Source organism: Bufo gargarizans, chromosome 6 (assembly GCF_014858855.1).
Source record: "Bufo gargarizans isolate SCDJY-AF-19 chromosome 6, ASM1485885v1, whole genome shotgun sequence".
Classification (NCBI taxonomy): domain Eukaryota; kingdom Metazoa; phylum Chordata; class Amphibia; order Anura; family Bufonidae; genus Bufo; species Bufo gargarizans.
In genome coordinates, this window is record NC_058085.1 from 31,201,597 (window position 1) to 31,224,153 (window position 22,557).

General features: G+C 42.5%; 1 protein-coding gene across 5 annotated transcripts; it reads right to left on the reverse strand.

The window, feature by feature from the left end:
* Positions 1-270: 270 nt before the first annotated feature.
* LOC122941669 (gastrula zinc finger protein XlCGF17.1-like) lies at positions 271-22,124 on the reverse strand. Of its 5 annotated transcripts, none has more exons than XM_044299088.1 (9): positions 22,069-22,123; positions 16,777-16,833; positions 12,895-13,014; positions 10,445-10,594; positions 10,135-10,314; positions 9,938-10,055; positions 9,765-9,862; positions 9,532-9,631; positions 271-3,145 (listed from the first exon to the last, which is right to left on the reverse strand). In XM_044299088.1, exon 9 carries the CDS (start codon positions 2,551-2,553, stop codon positions 1,606-1,608), a length of 948 nt encoding a protein of 315 aa, XP_044155023.1. In that variant the 5' UTR covers positions 2,554-3,145; positions 9,532-9,631; positions 9,765-9,862; positions 9,938-10,055; positions 10,135-10,314; positions 10,445-10,594; positions 12,895-13,014; positions 16,777-16,833; positions 22,069-22,123; the 3' UTR covers positions 271-1,605. The 5 variants fall into 4 exon arrangements, with proteins under 5 accessions (XP_044155020.1, XP_044155023.1, XP_044155024.1 ...); XM_044299085.1 differs by having other exon boundaries at positions 271-2,507; XM_044299086.1 differs by lacking the exon at positions 16,777-16,833 and having other exon boundaries at positions 271-2,507; positions 22,069-22,124.
* Between the last annotated feature and the right edge of the window lie 433 nt (positions 22,125-22,557).

The window sequence follows — 22,557 nt, forward strand, 5'->3', positions numbered from 1 at the left end:
CTATTGTCCCAAGGCTTGTTAAAAATCAGATTGTGACTCATAGGGAGCCACTTCCAAGTGCTAGTGCTAGCGAGATAGTTCTCTTTTCTCAAGAGATACCAGAAATGTATGAAATGCTAGTCTTAGTCAATCTGCCCCAAAATGCCTACCCGCTCTCACTCAGCTCCATTGGTTCTCAGAAAATAGCTTAAAATCAAAAGAATAAGGTACGATAGGCACAGACACAAGAATATAAGTTTAAAAAAAAATCTTTATTAATGATTGGCCACCACAAATTATGAAATATACATTGATGTGAAATATTCTATACTCATGGTTGATATACAGGTGAGCTATCTGCATACATTTTTAATGATCATTTAGTGCTCTGCATTGCTTTCCCTTTCTATTCTATGACTTTACTTTGTATTTGTATCTTGTACTATGTCACTAAACTGTATTGAACCCCTTAAAAACCCACCCATTTCAGACTTCAATGAAATATCCTCCAGAGACGTCATCAGTATCAAACTGGTGGGGTCCTGATCCAGCATCCCACCAATCAGCTGTCTGTGGCAATCAACAGCACTGGAGATAAAACTAGTAAGTGGTAGCATAAGTCGCTAGTATTTAATGACAGAGTCATTCTTATTGAGAAAGCCAGTCGGATAACTAACAAAATGGCTTCAAAAGAAAATACAAGTCCAGTTCCTCTCACTTACTACTACTACTGATATACCACGACCTGGAGGAATGAGAACCTTGCATTCGTATTTTTGTTCTACAGGTGGTTAAGATTGTAGTAGTACCACTTTTTTTTTAATGTGAAATAGTGTTTAAAAATGCATACTTTTTAAGGCTACTTTCACATCAGCGTTTTGGTATTCCGGTTTTGAGATCCGGCAGAGGATCTCAAAACCGGGCCAAAAGGGTTCAGTTTAGGGCCAATGTATTGTGAATGGGGTATGTTCTGTTCGGGGTGCATTCTGTTCCAGCAGACACAAAACCAATGCAAACTGTGGTTTTGTGTTCAGTCATTGAAATAGAACAAACCAGATTGTCACTAAAAACAATGTAAGCCAGTGGTGTCGGATCCCAAATTTTTTGGGGGATCCTAAAAGATAAAAAGTATCTGTCACCCACTGACTTACATTGTTTTTAGTGACAGATCCGGTTTGTTCCATTCATTTAACACCACCTCGTCCTAACGGATCGGACGCATCCTGATGTGTTAAATCAAACTGAACCGGTTTGGTCCAGTTTTGAGATGCTCTGCTGAATCTCAAAACCCGAAACCAAATAAAAGATGTGAAAGTAGCCTAAAAAAAAAGGTTAACATATTTATTTTTTGGGGAGGGCTGTTTAATATAAACGTTAATAAAACATAATTATACTGTACACTGTATACCGTACACTCTGTAGATTCCAATTTTGGAGGAAATCTTCCCTCTGTCAAACACTTTAGATGCTGCAATCACTTTTTACTGTGACATTTAAGAGGTTAAACTGCTGGGACTTATCTGATTGTAGTTGTAGCTTTTAAAAAAAAGAATACAGTTATAATCTTGTTGCTGATTCATCGATGCACATTTACGGTGAATTTTAACACTTTCCACATACGGTACATCAAAATGACTTCTCCCCTGTGTGACTCCTGTGATGAGCAACAAGACCTGACTTAAATCTATAACATTTCCCGCATTTGGAACATGAAAATGGCTTTTCCCCTGTGTGAATTCTTTGATGTCTATCAAGATCAGATTTTTGGTTAAAGCATTTCTCACATTCTGAACATGGAAATGGCCTCAAGCCTATGTGATTTCTCTCATGTTTAACAAGTGTCGATTTCTCTTTGAAACATTTCCCACATTTTTGGCATGAAAATGGCTTCTCCCCTGTGTGAAGTCTCTGATGTTTAACTAGCGTTGATTTCTGAGTAAAACTCTTCCCACATTCTGAACAGAAAAATGGCCTTACCCCTGTGTGAATTCTCTGATGTTTAACAAGAGTTGATTTTTGGGTAAAACATTTTCCACATTCCGAACACGAGAATGGCTTCGCCCCCGAGTGAATTCTCTCATGTGTAATAAGAGCGGCTCTTTCAGTAAAACTTCTCCCACATTCTGAACATAGAAAAGGCTTTACTCCCGTGTGAATTCTCTGATGTTTAACAAGAATTGATCCCACATTGAAACATTTACCACAGTGTGAACATGAATATGGCTTCTCCCCCGTGTGAATTCTCTTATGTATAACAAGAGATGATCTATAGGGAAAACCTTGTCCACATTCTATACATAAAAATCGATTTTCCCTTGTTTTTGCTTCTCTGTGGCTTTTATTTTGCTGTGATAAATCTGAAGATTGGACCTGTTTAAAAGGATCAGATGATAGGTGTTTGCTGTGAAGAACTAAGGGTATATCTGGGATAATGGAATCTTCTTTGTATGTGTCCTCTGTGATACCACAATCCTCTGTTTTAAAATCAGAAGAGATCAGATGTCCCTCTGAGCTCCTGGCACAGTCATCTGCCAAGAATAAAAATGATTTTATTATTTTGTATACTATAACCATAGAATTATTTTAACCCCATAGCATCATGTACAGAGTATATTGAGAGGTAAAATATGGTGCCAACTCAGGAGCTCAGCCACCATCATAGCATGTGGCAAGCAATGTCTGTGATCGGAGATGTCTGTGATCATGGACACTTCACTCCTCAGATGCCTTGGTCAATAGTGGCTATGGTATCTGAATAATTAGTTAGGAGGGAAAGCTCCCTCTAAGGCCTCATCTCCCTGCCAACCAAACACTTCCCATTGAAATTACTGGGTGCTGATTGGTTATTATGGAAGCCTGGGACCTTGTAATGGGCTTAACAGGAAGACATCAAAGTCACCATAGACTGCAACACTAATGTATTGCAGAGGATCGTATCAACAATCCAATGGCTGCATATTAAAGTCTGCTAGGGGAAAGTAAAATTCAAATATATAAAAATAACAGGGCTGAAAATTCAAATCACCCCCCTTTCCACAAACAACCAATAAAGAATGACTGCTATCACTGTGTCAAATATGACAAAAAATATGTACTCAGCATAGTGTTTGACATAACAGAAAAAAAATTAAAACACTCAAATTGTCGTTTTTGGGTCATCTTGCCCCTAGAACAAATTGAAAAAAGTGAATAGTTATATGTATCCCAAATTGTACTCCGCGAAAACAGGTGACGAGAGGCAATTTTTTGAACAAAGTAGTAAACCATATAAATTTGGTATCTCTGTAATCAAACTGACCATGGGATAAAGAGGTAACATTTCAGTCTTAGGGCACATAAAACAACATAAAAATGATACCCTAAAACATTAGCAGAATTTTATTTATTTTTTCAATTTCACCCAAAAATGTATTGTGGCAACAAGGGGTTAATATTTATAGCATTTCTAGAAAAAAACATTCCACACAAATTGCAAGGCATGTGGCCACACAAGCATGGTTTTCTTCAGAATGCTAACAATTTTTAAAAAGTATATCACATAGATTTTTACATTGATCTATATTATCCATTTTTTAATGGAGTTTAACTGGCCAATCAGGTCTCTGGCTCAGTCTCAAACTCAAAGCTAGGTGGTGGATTTAAGTCAGGCACTGACTGTCTGTCAGTGCCTGTGATTTTTGGTTTTCTGGCTCCTGATGTCTGCTAAAAAACTGTGCTGCATTTCTGTTGGACCTTCCGGTGTTGGCTTGTTTCAAGATTTGCTTCTCATCTAACTGATTAGGTTTCTACTGATTCTCTTGGCTTTTTTCTGGAATAACCCCTTGTCTTCTGTTTTGCTTTTACTCTTCTGGTACTTGAGAGCTCACACCTGTTTTCTACCGCCTTACTTCACAGACATAACATGGAGCCTGATTGGCCAAGTTCAACTGGCCTCACAGGGAGCTCCGGTGATCTATTATCTGGGGTGGGGAAGGAAGATAGGCAGCAGATTTAGAGTTTGTTGGTGGTGGTCCCAGATGGTGACTCTGTATTTCTTTCTCACCACTATATTCTTACATTCATATTATGTATGACCTGTGGTCAGTTTACTAGTTTACCTCCTTGGACCACTGTTGGTAGGTACTAAGTAGAACACCCAACAAGACCTGCAGATTGGAGATGGTCTGATCCAGTTGTCTAGCCATAACAGTTTAGCACTTGTTGAAGCTGCTCAGATTCTTACCCTGGTCCATTTCCCCTGCCTCTATTCACATCATCTGCGTCAATTTAAAGAAATGACTGCACAGTGCTTGCCGCCTAACATATGCCACCGCATGACAGGTTCCATTGTCATAAGATAAATTATATTCACTTTACCTGTCAGTGTTTCTAATGTTATGGTTGATCGGTGCATGACTCCATGTTCTGTATTCCGGTTGCACACAGTAACATGACTCTAACAGGAGCTAATCGATCCTTAGTCACAACATTATTTTTCTCATTAGTACTGACAGCAGTAGAAGAAATACAGGTCCTTCTCAAAAAATTAGCATATTGTGATAAAGTTCATTATTTTCTGTAATGTACTGATAAACATTAGACTTTCATATATTTTAGATTCATTACACACCAACTGAAGTAGTTCAAGCCTTTTATTGTTTTAATATTGATGATTTTGGCATACAGCTCATGAAAACCCAAATTTCCTATCTCAAAAAATTAGCATATTTCATCCGACCAATAAAAGAAAAGTGTTTTTAATACAAAAAAAGTCAACCTTCAAATAATTATGTTCAGTTATGCACTCAATACTTGGTCAGGAATCCTTTTGCAGAAATGACTGCTTCAATGCGGCGTGGCATGGAGGCAATCAGCCTGTGGCACTGCTGAGGTGTTATGGAGGCCCAGGAGGCTTCGATAGCGGCCTTAAGCTCATCCAGAGTGTTGGGTCTTGCGTCTCTCAACTTTCTCTTCCCAATATCCCACAGATTCTCTATGGGGTTCAGGTCAGGAGAGTTGGCAGACCAATTGAGCCCAGTAATACCATGGTCAGTAAACCATTTACCAGTGGTTTTGGCACTGTGAGCAGGTGCCAGGTCGTGCTGAAAAATGAAATCTTCATCTCCATAAAGCTTTTCAGCAGATGGAAGCATGAAGTGCTCCAAAATCTCCTGATAGCTAGCTGCATTGACCCTGCCCTTGATAAAACACTGGACCAACACCAGCAGCTGACATGGCACCCCAGGCCATCACTGACTGTGGGTACTTGACACTGGACTTCAGGCATTTTGGCATTTCCCTCTCCCCAGTCTTCCTCCAGACTCTGGCACCTTGATTTCCGAATGACATGCAACAGTCCAGTGCTGCTTCTCTGTAGCCCAGGTCAGGCGCTTCTGCCGCTGTTTCTGGTTTAAAAGTGGCTTGACCTGGGGAATGCGGCACCTGTAGCCCATTTCCTGCACACGCCTGTACACGGTGGCTCTGGATGTTTCTACTCCAGACTCAGTCCACTGCTTCCGCAGGTCCCCCAAGGTCTGGAATCGGTCCTTCTCCACAATCTTCCTCAGGGTCCGGTCAGCTCTTCTCGTTGTGCAGCGTTTTCTGCCACACTTTTTCCTTCCCACAGACTTCCCACTGAGGTGCCATGATACAGCACTCTGGGAACAGCCTATTCGTTCAGAAATTTCTTTCTGTGTCTTACCCTCTTGCTTGAGGGTGTCAATGATGGCCTTCTGGACAGCAGTCAGGTCGGCAGTCTTACCCATGATTGCGGTTTTGAGTAATGAACCAGGCTGGGAGTTTTTAAAAGCCTCAGGAATCTTTAGCAGGTGTTTAGAGTTAATTAGTTGATTCAGATGATTAGGTTAATAGCTCGTTTAGAGAACCTTTTCATGATATGCTAATTTTTTGAGATAGGAATTTTGGGTTTTCATGAGCTGTATGCCAAAATCATCAATATTAAAACAATAAAAGGCTTGAACTACTTCAGTTGGTGTGTAATGAATCTAAAATATATGAAAGTCTAATGTTTATCAGTACATTACAGAAAATAATGAACTTTATCACAATATGCTAATTTTTTGAGAAGGACCTGTAGGCCTCATTCAAATTTAATAGTTCATGTCCATTGCTGTAAATCCACATTTAAATGCATATCACATGTTATTGCATACAACAGTATCACATTTTCACCCATATTTAATTTGTATTTTGGCTGAATGGGTAAATATAAAGCTAAAAAAACTGACTTAAGACAGGGGCGGACTGACCATTCGGGCATGGAACAAGGGCCGTGGCCATTAGGGAGCCCCGTCAGGCCCCGCTGGCCAGTGCCTCCGCTCCGCCGGCTCTGTGTGTGTCCCGATTCTATGCGGCATGGCTCGCATACTGAAGGACTCACCGTGAATACTAATGAGCGCTTCCATTAGTACCGGAGAACCAGGAAGGAACGGAACTTCCTGTCTGTGCATGGCTGTGCACAGCGTTAGTCGCTCTACCACGTCACGCTGTGTGCGCCAGCCGACAGCAGTAGGAAGAAGATTGCGGTGCCGGTGAGCAGGAGAGGTGTTTCATTTATTTTTGCTGTGCTGGGGGCATAATGGCCATGATGCTGGGAGCTGAGGTATAATTGGGGGCCTGAGAGGCATAAAAGGGCATGAGAGGCACATAATGAGGGCTGGCTAAGAGGCATAATGGGGGCTAGCTGAGAGGCATAATGGGAACTGGCTGAGAGGCATAATGGGGGCTGGCTGAGAGGCATAGTGGGGGCTGGCTGAGAGGCATAATGGGGGGCCTGATAGGCATAATGGGGGCTAAGAGCGGCTTAATGGGGGCTGAGAGGCATAATGGGGGCTGGGAGTCATAATGGGGGCTGTTGAGAGGCATAAGGGAATATAATGGGGGCTGATGAGAGGCATAAGGGATAATAATGTGGGCTGAGAGGCACGAGGGCTGATTGTGGGGGCTGATTGGGGGTCATTTACATTTGGGTCTGAGATGAGATCTGATTGCGGGGCTGATTTGAGGTCTTATTAACATTGGGGGTTTGATTGGTGGTCTGACCTGAGGTGTAATGAAAAATGTTTTTTTTTTTTTTATTGTCCCCCTCTAAAACCTAGGTGCGTCTTATAGGTCTCCTTCCTGAACTGCAGAGCGGTGCCCACTTCCAGCCCTGAGCTCAGCTGCCCACTGCCCAGAGCACTGATCCTAAATCTGCTGGAGTCTTCAGAACTGTCAGTATTTACAGTAAATCACTGTAAGTTATATTATATATAATACTTGTTTTATGTGAGTAAGGGTGCTGGGTGGTTGGAGAAGGGGGTGAGGGGATGGAGAAGGGAATGGGAGGGATGGATGGAGGGGTACAGTACTATCTGCACATTGTGAAAAAAAAAAAAAGTTATGTGCTTTTTTAATTTTTAGAGTAATGATACAGCCATTTTATTTGATACTTTTGTGCTGATTCTTTTTCCCCCCTCTATATTAAGGCACGCTATAGTCACCAGAACCACAACAGCTAAACGTAGTAGTTCTGGTGGCTATAGCATGTCTCTGCAAGCTTTTTCTGAAAAAAAGGCAGTATTTACTCATCAGACGGCCACTAGAGGTGATTCCTAGTCCAGTGTTACACAACGTGCAACACTGGCATTTACGCTAAACACTCCTTGTGACAAATACCAGACCTCTTGCCCGCTTGACGTCATCTACGTCGAGCTCACGAGACGCAATATGGTCACTTGGTACCCAAAGCGTGACGTTACGCCCTTCAGAGGAGCAGGTAAGGTCAGCTTGGTACAGTTTACACAGACACCTCCTATCCACGCGGGCACAGAGAGGCAACAAGCTGAGAGAGCCTTTTCACTGCTGCCGTGAAACAGCGCCTTCTCAGCCCAGGAAATCTGCCACCAGCTTCTCGTTTGATATAAGCCCGGTCCGCTAACGGGATTATATAGGGTGAGAAACCAACCCGGGGTAGCTTATAACTATGCCGAAACACAGACGTTGGGATTTATGATCGAGATACACAAAATGAAATTATATTTTTAATCGCCTTAAGGGCACACTAGATATAACACAATATACACAGAGAATACATAGTGGTCTGAGGTTACAAATACAGGTGTTATAGGTACAACAGGGTTAAGCAGAGCAAGACTCAGTTACCGGGTAAGAGGAAAGTTCCTTTGGGTTATGATGGTGGACTAGTCCTTGGCTGTAGTTATGTGGGGGCAGTGAGGTCAGCTGGTTCCCAGTCTCTCTGAACACACTGGCACGATGTGACCCCCTTCAGAAAAGACACCGCCCGCTGGCTTGCATGGGCTTATGACCTGTAGCTGGCCGCTCCCCTCCCCACCTATGGGAAGGGTCCACCTCTCCTTCTCTGGTGCTGGCAGCAAATGACCCAATAAACCCCTTAGGGCCTATAGCCCCAGACCAGAATGTCGCAGGAATATTGTTCCGGCTACAACTAGAGTCCACACATGGTGCCGCTATGTGGTTTCTTTGGGGAAATATGTATATCTCCCCTCCCGGGCATCCTAGCCTCAAGCCAGGCCACATAGATGTTTGGCTTTGCCCCAGGATCGCAAAAAGATAACTGAATTATGCCTGGGATGGACGGACGGTTCATAATTATAAAATATAGGTGCCAACTTGTCTGGGAGGCATCATTGATCTTGGGCAAGGGCTGGGACCTCCTGCTGGGGGTTTTCCTGCAGAATTAGCTTGCCTCCAAACTGGCTGGTTGAGGTGTGACTTTATCCACCTGGGGCCTCATGGAAGCCTGGACCCCTGGGGCTTTCTCCCTTGCTAGCTGACAATCAGATGGCTGGGGGGTGGGAACATATTTTGCATGTACACTGAAACGGTGAATCAAATGACAATCAGGGCTGCCAATAAATGATAATCAATATTCCTCACACTCCTCATAGAAATGCATTGATTTAAAGCATCTCTATGAAGCCGCGCATGCGCAATAGCCTCCCAATGCTCCCCTATGGGAAAGCAGTGGGTTGGCTATGATATACTCACACACTGCACATTCCTGTCTATTGTATTGATGAGGTGATCTGTAATACACTCACAAACTGCACATTCCTGTGACTTATATTGCTGTAGAGCTTTCAGTACTCACACAGTGCACTTTTCTATGCATTTTATTGCTGAGGTGATCTGTGATGTACTTGCACATTGCACATTACTGTGAGTTGCATTGCTGTGGAGCTATGCGATAGACTGAGTCTGAGATACGCTTGTGGTGTTGTGGTGGAGGGTGTGATTTTTTTATTTTTATTAGTAAACATTTATTTTGAACATAGTGAAGAGAAATTCTGTACCAAGTGTAGGTGATATGGGCGGCGCAATATGTGGGTGGGGCTGTGTGTGGGTGTGGCTTGAGGGTGGGCAGGGCCCCAGGGGCCCCATAATCTCGTACTGCCCGGGGATCCCATGAGTTGTCAGTCCGCCCCTGAGATAGAGCCTAAAAATTCAACATAAAGTTGTTCTATCAAGTTAATGAGTAGACTCTATCAAGTCTGTGAGTCTCCATTGCTTAATTTAGTGGTTACTACTCACCTGGGCGGTTATATGTAGGAATGTCTTCTATACTCTGCTCACCCTTCACATATGTCTCTGTAGCCTTAATAATTTTCTGATCTTTATCTGGATCCAAAACCTGAGAAACAAATACTGTAAATGAAGACGGTTGGAGGGGTCATGTGGGATGTTTGAGAAGGATAAAACAAGCCTGAACACAAGATCTTCTACAAATCATAGAGAACATTTCATGAGACCTTATCTCCATCTACCTGATCATCCTGTGGGACAGTGTGATGTTCTTCTGAACCATGCTGTAGAACAAGAGGACTGTGCCGCCTCTCCTGTGTTTTTATCTTGCCGGATCTAACTATAGAAAACATCCAGAGACTGAATTCATTAATCAAATAATGAGAGGACGTGTGTATTTAGTCATGTCTATTACCTGATGATATGAGAGGCCGGTGATCCTCCATCATGACGTCCTTGTACAGATCTTTGTTTCCTTCTAAACATTTTGACTCTTCCATGGAGAAATAGACTCCATGGCACCTTATAGGAACCTAAGAACATGATACAGTCATTACCCAGATCCCTTCATAGTGTTACTATATAATGTCCCAGCATTCCCAGCAGTGTCACCTCTCCAGTCAGCAGCTCAATCATCTTGTTGGCGAGTTCTAGGATCTTCTCTTTATTGATTTCCTCATTTATTAGGGGGTGAAGTGGAGGCCCTGTGATTGGGCTCAGGGTTCTTCCCCATACTTCAGACACAGGGTCCTGACTGTGCTCACTCGAGGACTTCTTCACTACAGTGTATTCCTGGTTATGGAGAGACACAGTAATAAATATCACTCCACACATTTCCAGAGTCCCTCACCTCTCCAATCATGTCCATCTGTTAGTAACATAGATAAGATGATGTAATTCGGTCATCATCAGAACCTCTCACCTCTCCAGTAAAGCGATATAGTATCTCCAGGGTAAGATTTAATATAGTCTCTGCTATCTTGACCCTTTCACTATTCATCCTTGATGGGTCAATCAGGAGAATGATCCTATATATAAGATATCCACTGAGCAGATCTTATATTGTAGGAACCTGAATAAAAAGAAGATGAACCAATGTAAAACAAACAACTCTCTCTTTTTGTATGGATTGGAAGATGAGTTGAATAGCTTATCAAGTTCCGCTATGTTCCTTTATGAGATAACAACATGTTGCACCTTCACGTCACTTCTATAATCAATCATGATCCACAGTGTTGATACCAGTATTAAGTAGTCAACTGGTAGATCACTTCATAAATCTAAAGCTCAGTCAGGGATTTCCAAATACAGATTTTTTAACCTTTTTAGCAATATGGATAACTGAAGATGCAAACAGCAGCAGCTTTTATACCATCAATGAAACATGGTTATGGTCCATTTGTATACATGTTACTACTACACAATAATTCCCCTCAACAATCCACTGAACAATCCAATCACCAAAAAATTGGCCTTAATTCTAAAGATGGCGTAACGTAAAATTCATCTGATACAGGTTCTCTAAACGGGCTGGGACAGACACCCCAGATATGAAATGTAATCTGTCCTCCATTGGAATGGAGAAGCCTGTCTTAAGGATTGCACAGTGGTGTGCGGAACCGTGACATTCAGTATCTTGGATTAAAGAAAACTCTTTCGTAATATTCGGTAAACTAACCACTGGGTCGGAGCAATATATCAATAGATCATCTGCGTAAATGGCAATTTTAGACTCTAGTGTTCCAAAATAAAGGCCTCTTATGGACGCATTAGCTCTAAGTGCCCTTGCAAGAAACTCCATGACCAGAATATACAGCAGCGGGGATAGCGGGCACCCCTGGCGGCTCCCGTTGTGGATCTCAAACGGGGAATATAACGCGCCATTCACACTCACCTGGGCTCTTGGCTTATTGTAAAGAGCCATTATCCTAAGCAACATGTTAGGGCCAAGACCAAACGCCTTTAAGGTCTCTCTCAGGAAATCCCAATCTAAACGGTCAAACGCCTTTTCTGCGTCAACTGAGAGTAGACAAAGAGGCATCTTAGTGACCGTAGCCCTTGCAATATGTGCTAGGGATCTAATAGTATTGTCTCTCGATTCCCTGCCAGGTACAAACCCCACTTGATCCGCGTAAACCAGAGAAGGAATATGAACCTTTAGTCTGTTTGCCAAAATTTTAGCATATATCTTAACATCAATGTTAATTAAAGAAATTGGTCGGTAATTACTACAAACCGAAGGGTCCTTCCCTGGTTTAGGGATTACACAGATGTGTGCCGTCACTGCCTGCGCCGGGAACATATCGCCTTGATCAATAGAATTACACATATCCTTCAAGGGCCCTGTCACCTCGTCTAAATTTTTTTAAATAAAAACGTGGTGTAAACCCATCCGGTCCTGGACATTTACCCACTTCTAGCTGTTTCACGACCCCCTTAATCTCCTGTTCAGTCACTTCCCCCTCTAAGTCTGCACTATCCACATTCAACAGTTTAGGCCCCTTCAACCCTGACAAGAATTGTCTGATCTTTTGAACTTTAAGTTAAGGTGCCAAATCCACATATTTACCGTTCAAGCTATACAGTTTCTCATAGTAAGCTTGAAACTCCTTCAATATGTCCCCAGTAGCATGAACCTTCCCACCAACTCTGCAGTTGATAGACAGAATGTAACCGGAGGCCATCCGCGGGCGCAACGTCCTCGCCAGGAGCCTGCCACTTTTGTCCCCTAAGCCATAAAACAAACGCTTAAGTTTGTCTCTGGCCCCTAAATATTTCTGGTCAATGAGTTTCCGCAAGGGCATTCCTGACATCACATAGCTCCTGATAAACCTTTGAATCTAGGCTTTTCTTATGGCGCCCCTTCTAACTCTGTAGCCATTTTCTGTAGCAGTTCAACAATCTGCATGGATCGCATCTTCTTTAGCCTGGAAGCGTGAGAAATCAAGCGACCCCTAATCACACATTTAAGAGCCTCCCACTTAATTGTAGACCTAGAGGAATCCCCCTCGTGAACTTCCACAAACTCCTCAATAACCGCTTTAATGTCAGCCACACACACACTATCCCTCAGCACATTATCATTTAACTTCCAAGAGCCCTTTGTACGGGTGGGGTCCCCCAAACCCAGAGCAACCCACATCAGCGAATGGTCAGAAAAGAGGATAGGCTCTATCGCCGCTGTCAGGCGCAGATCTAACAATTCGTGTGAAATAAAAACATAGTCTAGGCGGTGATATGAATTATGAGCAATGGAGAAGAATATGAAGTCTTTCACTGTCGGATGAAGAATCCGCCATACATCCACTAAACGAAGCGAATGTAGGTGTCTCTAGAAGCCCCGGACCACCCCAGGAGAAATTGAAGACTCACCTGATGACGTGTCCAATTTACCATCCAGAGGGAGATTAATGTCTCCACCCAATATAATCGGCAAGCCGTCCGCAAAGTCCTCCAACTCTGGGAAGGCCACATCTGCAAAACCCCTCTGACCTGTATTGGGACAATACATCTTAGCAAGAAGCATTAATCTAGAGCCAATATTAACTTTCAAGAACAAGTAACGGCCTTGATCATCATGGCAAGAATTCAGAATGGAGCATGGCACATCCTTGTGAATGGCTATAGCAACTCCCCTGGATTTAGAATCAGCATAATTACTGTGAGCCCATGTGGGGAAGTATCTATTTTTACAAGTGGGGACATGGCCCTTTTTATAAAAATACATCCTGCTTCTAATATACAGTAGTTAACCCTTGTGGCCCTACTACCCTCCTGTCGAGTACTTGAAAGGAAACAGCTTACCCCCAAATAAACATAACACTTGTTCCCCACGTAATCCTAGGCATTAAGTAACTCATCATGAAAGAACATAACAGGACAGCCTACTGGCTGTAACCACATTTATATGGGACAAAACTGAAACCCACATCGGCGGCCCTCTAATCGGCCCCTGTAACATTTAAGTAACCCCCAGACTATAGAGTCCGAAGTCACGGCGATCTCCTCTGTTTGGAGGCCCTTGGGGAGACCTCAGACCACCTCTCCCTCTGGGGTAATGGCGCAGGCCCCGGAACTGTCGGCCACTCCGGCAGTGAGACTCGCGGAAGTGCAAAAGTCTCCAAAAACTTGAGTAGGTCCTCTGGATCTTTGAACACCGCCGATCTGCCATCCTTCCTGGTGTGCAGGTTCTCATCCTGTGTCCACATCCTTCCTGGTGTGCAGCTGAAATGGATAACCGCCTGTCTGGCCGCTCTCAAAATATCTTCCTTTATCTTAAAGAAGTGCACCCTGCACACTATATCCCTCGGTCTGGAGGCATCATTAGATTTAGGACCTAAGGCCCTGTGCAGACGATCCAATTCCACCGGTAGTTGTACAGAGTCCCCTAGCAGAGAACCGAAGAAGGTTTGAATCGTCGCTTCCAATTCAGACATGGGGACCGACTCCGCCACCCCTCGGATCCGCAGATTATTCCTGCGATGGCGGTTCTCGAGGTCGTCCACATGGGATAACAGGTGGGTTATCTGCTGCGAATGAGCCGACAGTACCTTATGCTGGTCCTCCAGCTGGTCGTGGAAGGCCTCCTGCGCCTTCTCCGAGGCCTCCACCCTGGTGCCCAAGTGCTTAATTTCCCCCTTGAGGGTCTCCATCTCGGACCGATAAGTCTGCTCCAACCTCTGCACCGATTGCGCCAGGTCATCCTTAGTAGGCAACGCTTGCAAATAAGTACGGATATCCCAGTCTCCTGGGCTCCCCATGAGAAGAAGGCGGGCTTGTGTTTTCGACTGCCGCGGGTAGATTTCTCCCGGTCACCATCTTGGGCGTCTCTGTAGGCCCCGTAACGCTCGACTGCGAGACAAAAAACTTTGGTATTCCGGAACCCTCCGACTGCTGTGCGGGCTCCTGCGACCCCTTAGCAGTTTTGTGACCCATCGAGAACCACGAAAAAGCAGGTAGACTTGTTGGAATAGCTAATAATGTGGAGATGGCGGGAGAGCTTCACTTCCCTGCGTCCTACTCCGCCATGAGCAAGCCACGCCCCCCGTGAGACTTTGTCTTTGGACTGTCTCATATGTCAAGAGGAGCTCCCCAATACATAAGTTGGTTCAACTTCACTACAACTCTATTATCCTTTATTTTTTGAACCCAACCACAGGAACCACAAAAAAAAAAGCATCTAGAATGTGGAAATATGATTTGAGTATAGCTAGCATTAGAAGAAGGTAACATTTTAACTAACTTGACCCCCCTCCCCAGGCATGGAAGGGTTAAATTAGTGGTTGGTCTGCTTTATGACTGTTCACTACAGTTAACAGATAACAGTTATAAACTATACCACATTCCTAATTCATCAGTTTAGAATGAAGACACACAAGCAATTTTCTGGATTATTCTGTGTCCATCCCAGTGTGGGTTATAGGGTATAAATACTTCCTACATGTCACAAACAGTAAACACTAGATAAGATGTCTTTTGAACTTGCTACTTTATCTCTTCATTATCCACTTTCTTGGGCACTGACACATAACAAAAGCTTACTGTAACGGGGCGCCGAAGGCGCACTCGGTCTCCCATCAGCCGCAGACCTGCTGCTTAGCTTCGGGAATGAAGATCTGTGTTCAGCCTCGTTCCCAGGCCGGCTTTTGCTAGGTTACGACTAAGGAGAAGGTCTCCGAAACGCGTAAACTGCTTGTTTGTGATACTGTCCGCACATGCTGTGATTTAATAAAGAGGAAGATTTTATGGGAAGAAAATACACTGTCGGAATCGTCTTTTTCATTTCATTTTTCCTACACGTCCAGGAACTTGCTGGTTTGACTCTGGGCACACGGGATATTACATGCCGAATAGGTGAGCTGGACAAACGTTTCTTACTAGCTGGGAGGCTCCCTGCTCCTAGGTCTGCCTTGAGCGCCGAGCTGATCACTCGGTGCTCGACTTGTTTGTCTGTCGGTCATGTGACGCTGGCCACGTCACATGACCCTCACTCTCCACTATAAATACAGACAACCTGCTGGCTAGAGGCTGTGTAGAGGCTTGTGCCTGCTCCCTGAACCATGACGCTACCTCTCGGATTTTGACCTCGGCTTGCTTTTGGATTTTGTCTTTGCCTCTTCCCTTGTACTGTTGTGACCTCCTGGACTGACCCCGGCTAGTTGACCCGCCTCGCCCTTCGGTTTTTAGTGGTACCTTGCTTGTTCCACCTCTCTGTCCACTCTAGTGCAACCTCTAATTGGCTGTCCGCTTCCCTGCTGTCTCTATCGCTCTGCTTGCACTTACTCAGGTCAGGGACTGTCGCCAAGTTGCGGCCCATCACCTAGGGTGGGTGGTGCAAGTAGGCAGGGACAGGGGACCGGGTGGCAGCTCAGGGGGGGAACCTCCGCTATATCTTTATACCCGGGACTCCACCCTGTGACACTTACCAAGATTTATATAACTGCTGTTGTATCTATATATGTCTTTTAGTACTGCTATTATTCGGCAAATCACTCTTTTACTTAGCCATTATTTAAGCCTATTTATTCCCGTATCTCATTAACAGGTCAGGTTTATTAATGTCAAGTAAATAAACAAACTATTAATAAATGAGAAAAAAGGCCAAATTGATCTATGATGTTTATAGCTACGCTGAGATGGACCTGTGTTCCTGTGGGACAGAAATAAATAATCTGCATATAGATCTACACTCACCTAAAGAACTATAAGGAACACTTGTTCTATTTCTCATTAATGTGATTATCTAGTAAACCAATCACATGGCAGTTGCTTCAATGCATGTAGGGTTGTGGTCCTGGTCAAGACAATCTCCTGAACTCCAAACTGAATGTCAGAATGGGAAAGAAAGGTGATTTAAGCTATTTTTAGCGTCGCAAGGTTGTTGGTGCCTGACGGGCTGGTCTGAGTATTTCACAATCTGCTCAGTTACTGGGATTTTCACGCACAACCATTTCTAGGGTTTACAAAGAATGGTGTGAAAAGGGAAAAACATCCAGTATGCGGCAGTCCTGTGGGCGAAAATGCCTTGTTGATGCTAGAGTTTAGAGGAGAATAGGCCGACAGAATCAAGCTGATAGAAGAGCAACGTTGACTGAAATAACCACTCGTTACAACCGAGGTAGGCAGCAAAGCATTTGTGAAGCCACAACACGCACAACCTTGAGGCGGATGGGCTACAACAGCAGAAGACCCCACCGGGTACCACTTATCTCCACTACAAATAGGAAAAAGAGGCTACAATTTGCACAAGCTCACCAAAATTGGACGGTTGAAGACTGGAAAAATGTTGCCTCGTCTGATGAGTCTCGATTTCTGTTGAGACATTCAAATGGTAGAGTTCGAATTTGGCGTAAACAGAATGAGAACATGTATCCATCATGACTTGTTACCACTGTGCAGACTGGTGGTGGTGGTGTAATGGTGTGGGGGATGTTTTCTGGGCACACTTTAGGCCCCTTAGTGTCAATTGGCCATCGTTTAAATGCCACGGGCTACCTGAGCATTGTTTCTGACCATGTCCATCCCTTCATGGCGACCATGTACCCATCCTCTGATGGCTACTTCCAGCAGGATAATGCAGCATGTCACAAAGCTCGAATCATTTCAAATTGGTTTCTTGAACATGACAATGAGTTCACTGTACTAAAATGGCCCCCCCCCACAGTCACCAGATCTCAACCCAATAGAGCATCTTTGGGATGTGGTGGAACGGGAGCTTTGTGCCCTGGATGTGCATCCCTCAAATCTCCATCAACTGGAGAGATGCTATCCTATCAATATGGGCTAACATTTCTAAAGAATGCTATCAGAACCTTGTTGAATCAATGCCACGTAGAATTAAGGCAGTTCTGAAGGCAAAAGACACCGTATTAGTATGGTGTTCCTAATAATTCTTTAGGTGAGTGTAGCTTCAAAGTGCCCCTCTGATGGACAGACCAAGAAGATACAGGGAGATATGCAGGCAAAGTGACAATATTTTTTGACAGTCATGGTTAATAGTGCATCAATGCAAGTGATCACTCTTAGTGCCCCTGTGAAGTTTGAAGCTGGATAACAAGCAAATGTTTATTATCACCTTTGCATCTGGAGAATTATAAAGTAGCTGCACTCGCTTGTAACAACTTGAACCAAACCCAAGATGGAACATGGAACGTGTACATACACGTGTACAGATAGTCCTACTCAATGGTGCCCTTGCCCCTATTAGGGCCGCTTCACACGAGCGGATGCCGTGCGTGGCATCCGCTCCGTGAAAGAGTGCCAAGACCCGCTGCAGACTGCAGAGGCACGGAGCGGTAACATGACTGTTAATGCTCCGTGCCTCTCTGTGATCTCTTTACTACGAAATCACAGTTGTCACTGTGATTTCGTAGTAAAGAGATCACAGAGAGGCACGGAGCATTAACAGTCATGTTACCGCTCCGTGCCTCTGCAGTCTGCAGCGGGTCTTGGCACTCTTTCACGGAGCGGATGCCACGCACGGCATCCGCTCGTGTGAAGCGGCCCTTAAGCAAAACTAATCTCCTGATTTCAAGCTCATCATGGATTACTGAGGTGTATTTATAGACCTTGTAGAGATAGATTTCTTTGACATAAAGCTGGTTTTAATCAGCAATCAAACCACCATCTCATCCCGCAAAAAATTAGCCCCTACAAAATACAGTTGCCCAAAACAAATAAGTAAATATGGCTTTCAGAATGTGGAGACACTAAAAAAAAGCATTTAAAAAAAAAAATGCTTTATTATGTAAAACTGAAACAAACCCCCCCAAAAATTAGTCATATTTGGTATTGTCACGTCCGTAACAACCTGCTCTATAGAAATAGCACACGATCTAACCTGTCAGATCAACGCTGTAAATAGCAAAAAAAAAAAAAAAAAAAGCTATTTTTGGGGCAAATTTTCTATTTGAATCCATTTTTCCAGTAACAAAGCAAGGGTTAACAGCCAAACAAGACTCCATATTTATTGCCCTGTTTCTGTAGTTTGCAGAAACACCCCATATGTGGTCGTAAACTGCTGTATGGCCAAACGGCAGGGCACAGAAGGAAGGGAACGCCATGTGGTTTTTGGAAGGCAGATTTCGCTGGACTGGTTTTTTGACACCATGTCCCATTTGAAGCCCCCCTGATGTACTCCTGGAGTAGAAAGTGACTCTATCTAAGAAACTACACCCCAAGGTATTCAGAACTGATTTTACAAACTTTGTTAACCCTTTAGGTGTTCCACAAGAGTTATTGGCAAATGGAGATGAAATTTCTGAATTTTTAATTTTTTGTTACCTTGCCTAAAAAAAGTATAATATATAGCAACTAAAAATCATATTTACCCTAAAGTAGTACCAACAAGACTGCCACCTTATCCCGTAGTTTCTAAAATGGGGTCACTTTTTTGGAGTTTCTACTGTAGGGGTGCAACAGGGGGGCTTCAAATGGGACATGGTGTAAACAAACCAGTCCAGCAAAATCTGCCTTCCAAAAACCATATGGCGTTCTCTTCCTTCTGTGCCCTGCCGTGTGCCCGTACAGCAGTTTACAACCACATATGGGGTGTTTCTGCAAACTACAGAATCAGGGCAATAAATATTGAGTTTTGTTTGGCTGTTAACCCTTGCTTTGTTACTGGAAAAAATTGATTAAAATGGAAAATTTGCCATTAACTCTTGTGGAACACTTAAAGGGTTAACAACGTTTGTAAAATCAGTTTTGAATACCTTGAGGGGTGTAGTTTCTAGAATTACTTTATTTACATTTGACCCCATTAATACGTGTTGAGACGTACAATCACATTATTTATAATTGGTCGTTAGACCACTGATGTCTCGAGGTTAACACGTATTGATTTAGTACTAAAATATAACATTTATTACGTGCCCTTAAAATTAACTCGAACTGTATTAAAATTATCAGCTGTGCCTGCTATATCAATAGCTGTCATCTGTCTATAAGGAATTACCACTAGAGGGCAACCATCAGTTATGACTGTGTATCCCTTTACAATGTTGTCACTTATAATCTTCTATACTGTGTTTGGGGCGCACTGTTATTTTCACAGTGCGCTGCCTCCTAACTGTGGTAACTCCTCTAGTCTTATTTTATTCATATGTCACTTCATTGTTGGCAGGCTCGTGCTGGCTAAAACACACATAAATTCCTAACTGCCCCCCGACATGTTTCGCCAAATGCCTTGGCGTCTTCAGGGGTATGGGCAGTGACTGTGTTGGGGGCGGGCACGGGCGTTTTGAAACCTCCCTCCTTACGTCATACTGGCGCTAGCTACTCTGTATCTATTTTACTTTTGGGCCGGCTCAGTAGCCTATCACTATTAACTTCTCAGGAATCACGTGATAGTGGGCTGTCCTTCTCTTTAGTAACCAATGGTAATGCGACTGCGCTTTCCATACCTGCGCATGGGCTTAGTGCTGGTCACATGTGTAGTCCCTCATTGCGCATGTCCAGTTTAATTTTCCCTGCTATTAGTGCGCATGCGTCGACTTATGGGCAGTCCCTCTCTTTTATGTCCATTAATAGTGCGACTGCGCTTTCCGTACCTGCGCGTGGACTTAGTGCTGGCCGCATACATAGTCCCTCATTGCGCATGTCCAATTTTGTATTGTCACTATTGCAATTTTTGTTAACACACAATTATTTTATATTTAATGGTAAGTTTTATTTACAGATCACTGGGACCGCTATGTGGACGACATGTGCACCTAACTTTGCAAATTTATTTTTAGGGTGGTGGGAGGAACGCACAGTATTTATAGAAGAAAATCATCAATTTACAAATCACATACTTTATTGGGGTCGTTTTATAGACGATATTTTAATTTTATGGGACAGCACGGAGACACAGCACAGAAACACATTTCCTTGAGTTTGTCAAGGGACTTAATGAGAACTTGCTAGGCCTTAAATTTACCGCTGAAATTAATAAGAGAACAATAAACTTTTTAGACCTTACCATTACCCTGGAAGATGATGGCAGCGTTAAAACCACCATATATAGGAAGCCTACCTCTACAAACAACTTACTACACTGGCAAAGTCACCATCCCACTACCCTTAAAAAAGGAATTCCTATCGGACAATACCTTCGGGCAAAACGGAATTGTTCCACAGTTGAAGGGTTTGAGCAAGAGTGCAGGCTTCTCTATGAGAGATTCTTATCAAGAGGATATCCCAAAAAAAAAAAACTACACTATGCATATAATCGGGCCAAGAAAACCGCTTTACAGAACCGCTTTACTCCACAGCAGTAAACAGTCCAGAGACGGAGAAGTGAATGTAATAAGATGTATAGGCAATTATGATGGACAAAACGAAAAGATACGTAGTATCATAAGACGACACTGGCATATACTACTCTCAGATGATGAACTACAGGAGATCATTAGCCCAAAGCCAGCTATTACATACAGGAGGGGACAAAATATAAAAGAAAAATTAGTGCATAGTCACTTCACCCCTAGTAGAGCACAAGATAGATCTACCTGGCTGCGGACGGTGGGGTCGTACCCCTGTTGCGACTGCAGTTTTTGTGGAAAAATGATACCAAAAAAAGATTTTCTCAATCCAGTTGACCATAAAAAATATTATATTAATGAATATATAAACTGCAAATCAATGGGAGTAATATATGCCATACAATGTAGCTGTCCGAAAATCTATGTGGGCAAAACCACACAAGAATTAAGAAGGCGCATCTCTAAACATCTCAGCACTATTAATACCATCAGCGATACGCCCCTCTCAAGACATATACATAACAAACATAATGGAAATAGTCAAAATTTACAAGTATGGGGTATACAAAAACTCAAGTTAGGCCCAAGAATGGGTAACCTGGACAAGAGGCTACAACAGGAAGAAACCCGTTGGATATATCGCCTGGGTAGCCTAGCCCCGCATGGTCTAAATGAAGCCTTTACTTAAACTTCGTTTCTATGAGAGATTCCAATAATTTTCATAACAAACTAAAATACAGTAGAGAAGAATTAACTATAGAACAATACGTTAGTTAATAATAGGGCAGACAACTGGCTGTGATAAACCCGTACTGTAAGTAAATATTAAGGTATCTATTTTCAAATAATAAAAAATATATAAAATAAAGAGAAAAAGTAAAATCATTTCATAGTAAATGGGAAAGATCTCCAGATAAATAATGATAATTATAATAAATATTAAAATATCAATAAAAGATAAAATAACAAAACAAAATTATATATAAGCAGGTATAAAATAACAAAAATATAGGTATCTATTAAAATAATACTAAATATAAAAAAATAAAGAGAAAAAGCAAAATCATTTCATACTATATGGGAAGGATTTCCAGACAAATAATGATTATTATAATAAATATTAAAATATCAATAAAAGATAAAATAACAAAATTATAGATAAGTAGGTATAAAATAACAAAAAAATAGGTACCTATTAAAAAAAGAATAAAAACAAAAATGTTAATTTAAGAGAGTAAAAATATACCAAAAGTGAAGAATATATATATATATATATATATATATATATATATATACTTACCTAGAGTGCCTCATTTGAAAGGAGAATTAGAGAGGTTGAGCATTCTGGAAATCTCTAAAAAAATACAAAAACACATAGAAAAACATAAAAATCCTTGAATAATTAATCAGAGAATCTGAGTCCGGCTCAACAGTATACATATGAGAGCATGTACATCAATAAATAAAAAGAGAGAGAAATCCATCACTTCATCTAGTCCCAGCTAAATTCATAAATGGGATGAAAGACATAAACAGTGGGAAGACCCTATAGCTGTACTAATAAGTAGCTATGGGAAATAGATATAGTCCTATAAGTAAATAGCGTATTAGCTGCAATTCTGTCACGTATTGGAGTAATGACTGGAATAATTCATAAGATAAGAGAGATGAGATTGTGACAGAACGGCAGCGAATACGCATAAATATAAAGTCCATAAAGTAATTGGGTCGCCTGTAGAACATGTCCTGAACATGATGAACCAATTTATAAGTCGACGTATGTGCATTG

Coding starts and splice junctions, on each gene's coding strand:
- LOC122941669 (XM_044299087.1), bottom strand. CDS start 10,522: ATGAATAGTGAAAGGGTCAAGATAGCAGAGACTATATTAAATCTTACC. Junction 9,632..9,764: donor CTGTCCCACAGGATGATCAG/GTAGATGGAGAT, acceptor TTTGTTTCTCAG/GTTTTGGATCCAGATAAAGA. Junction 2,508..9,531: donor TCCTACATATAACCGCCCAG/GTGAGTAGTAAC, acceptor TATTCTTGGCAG/ATGACTGTGCCAGGAGCTCA.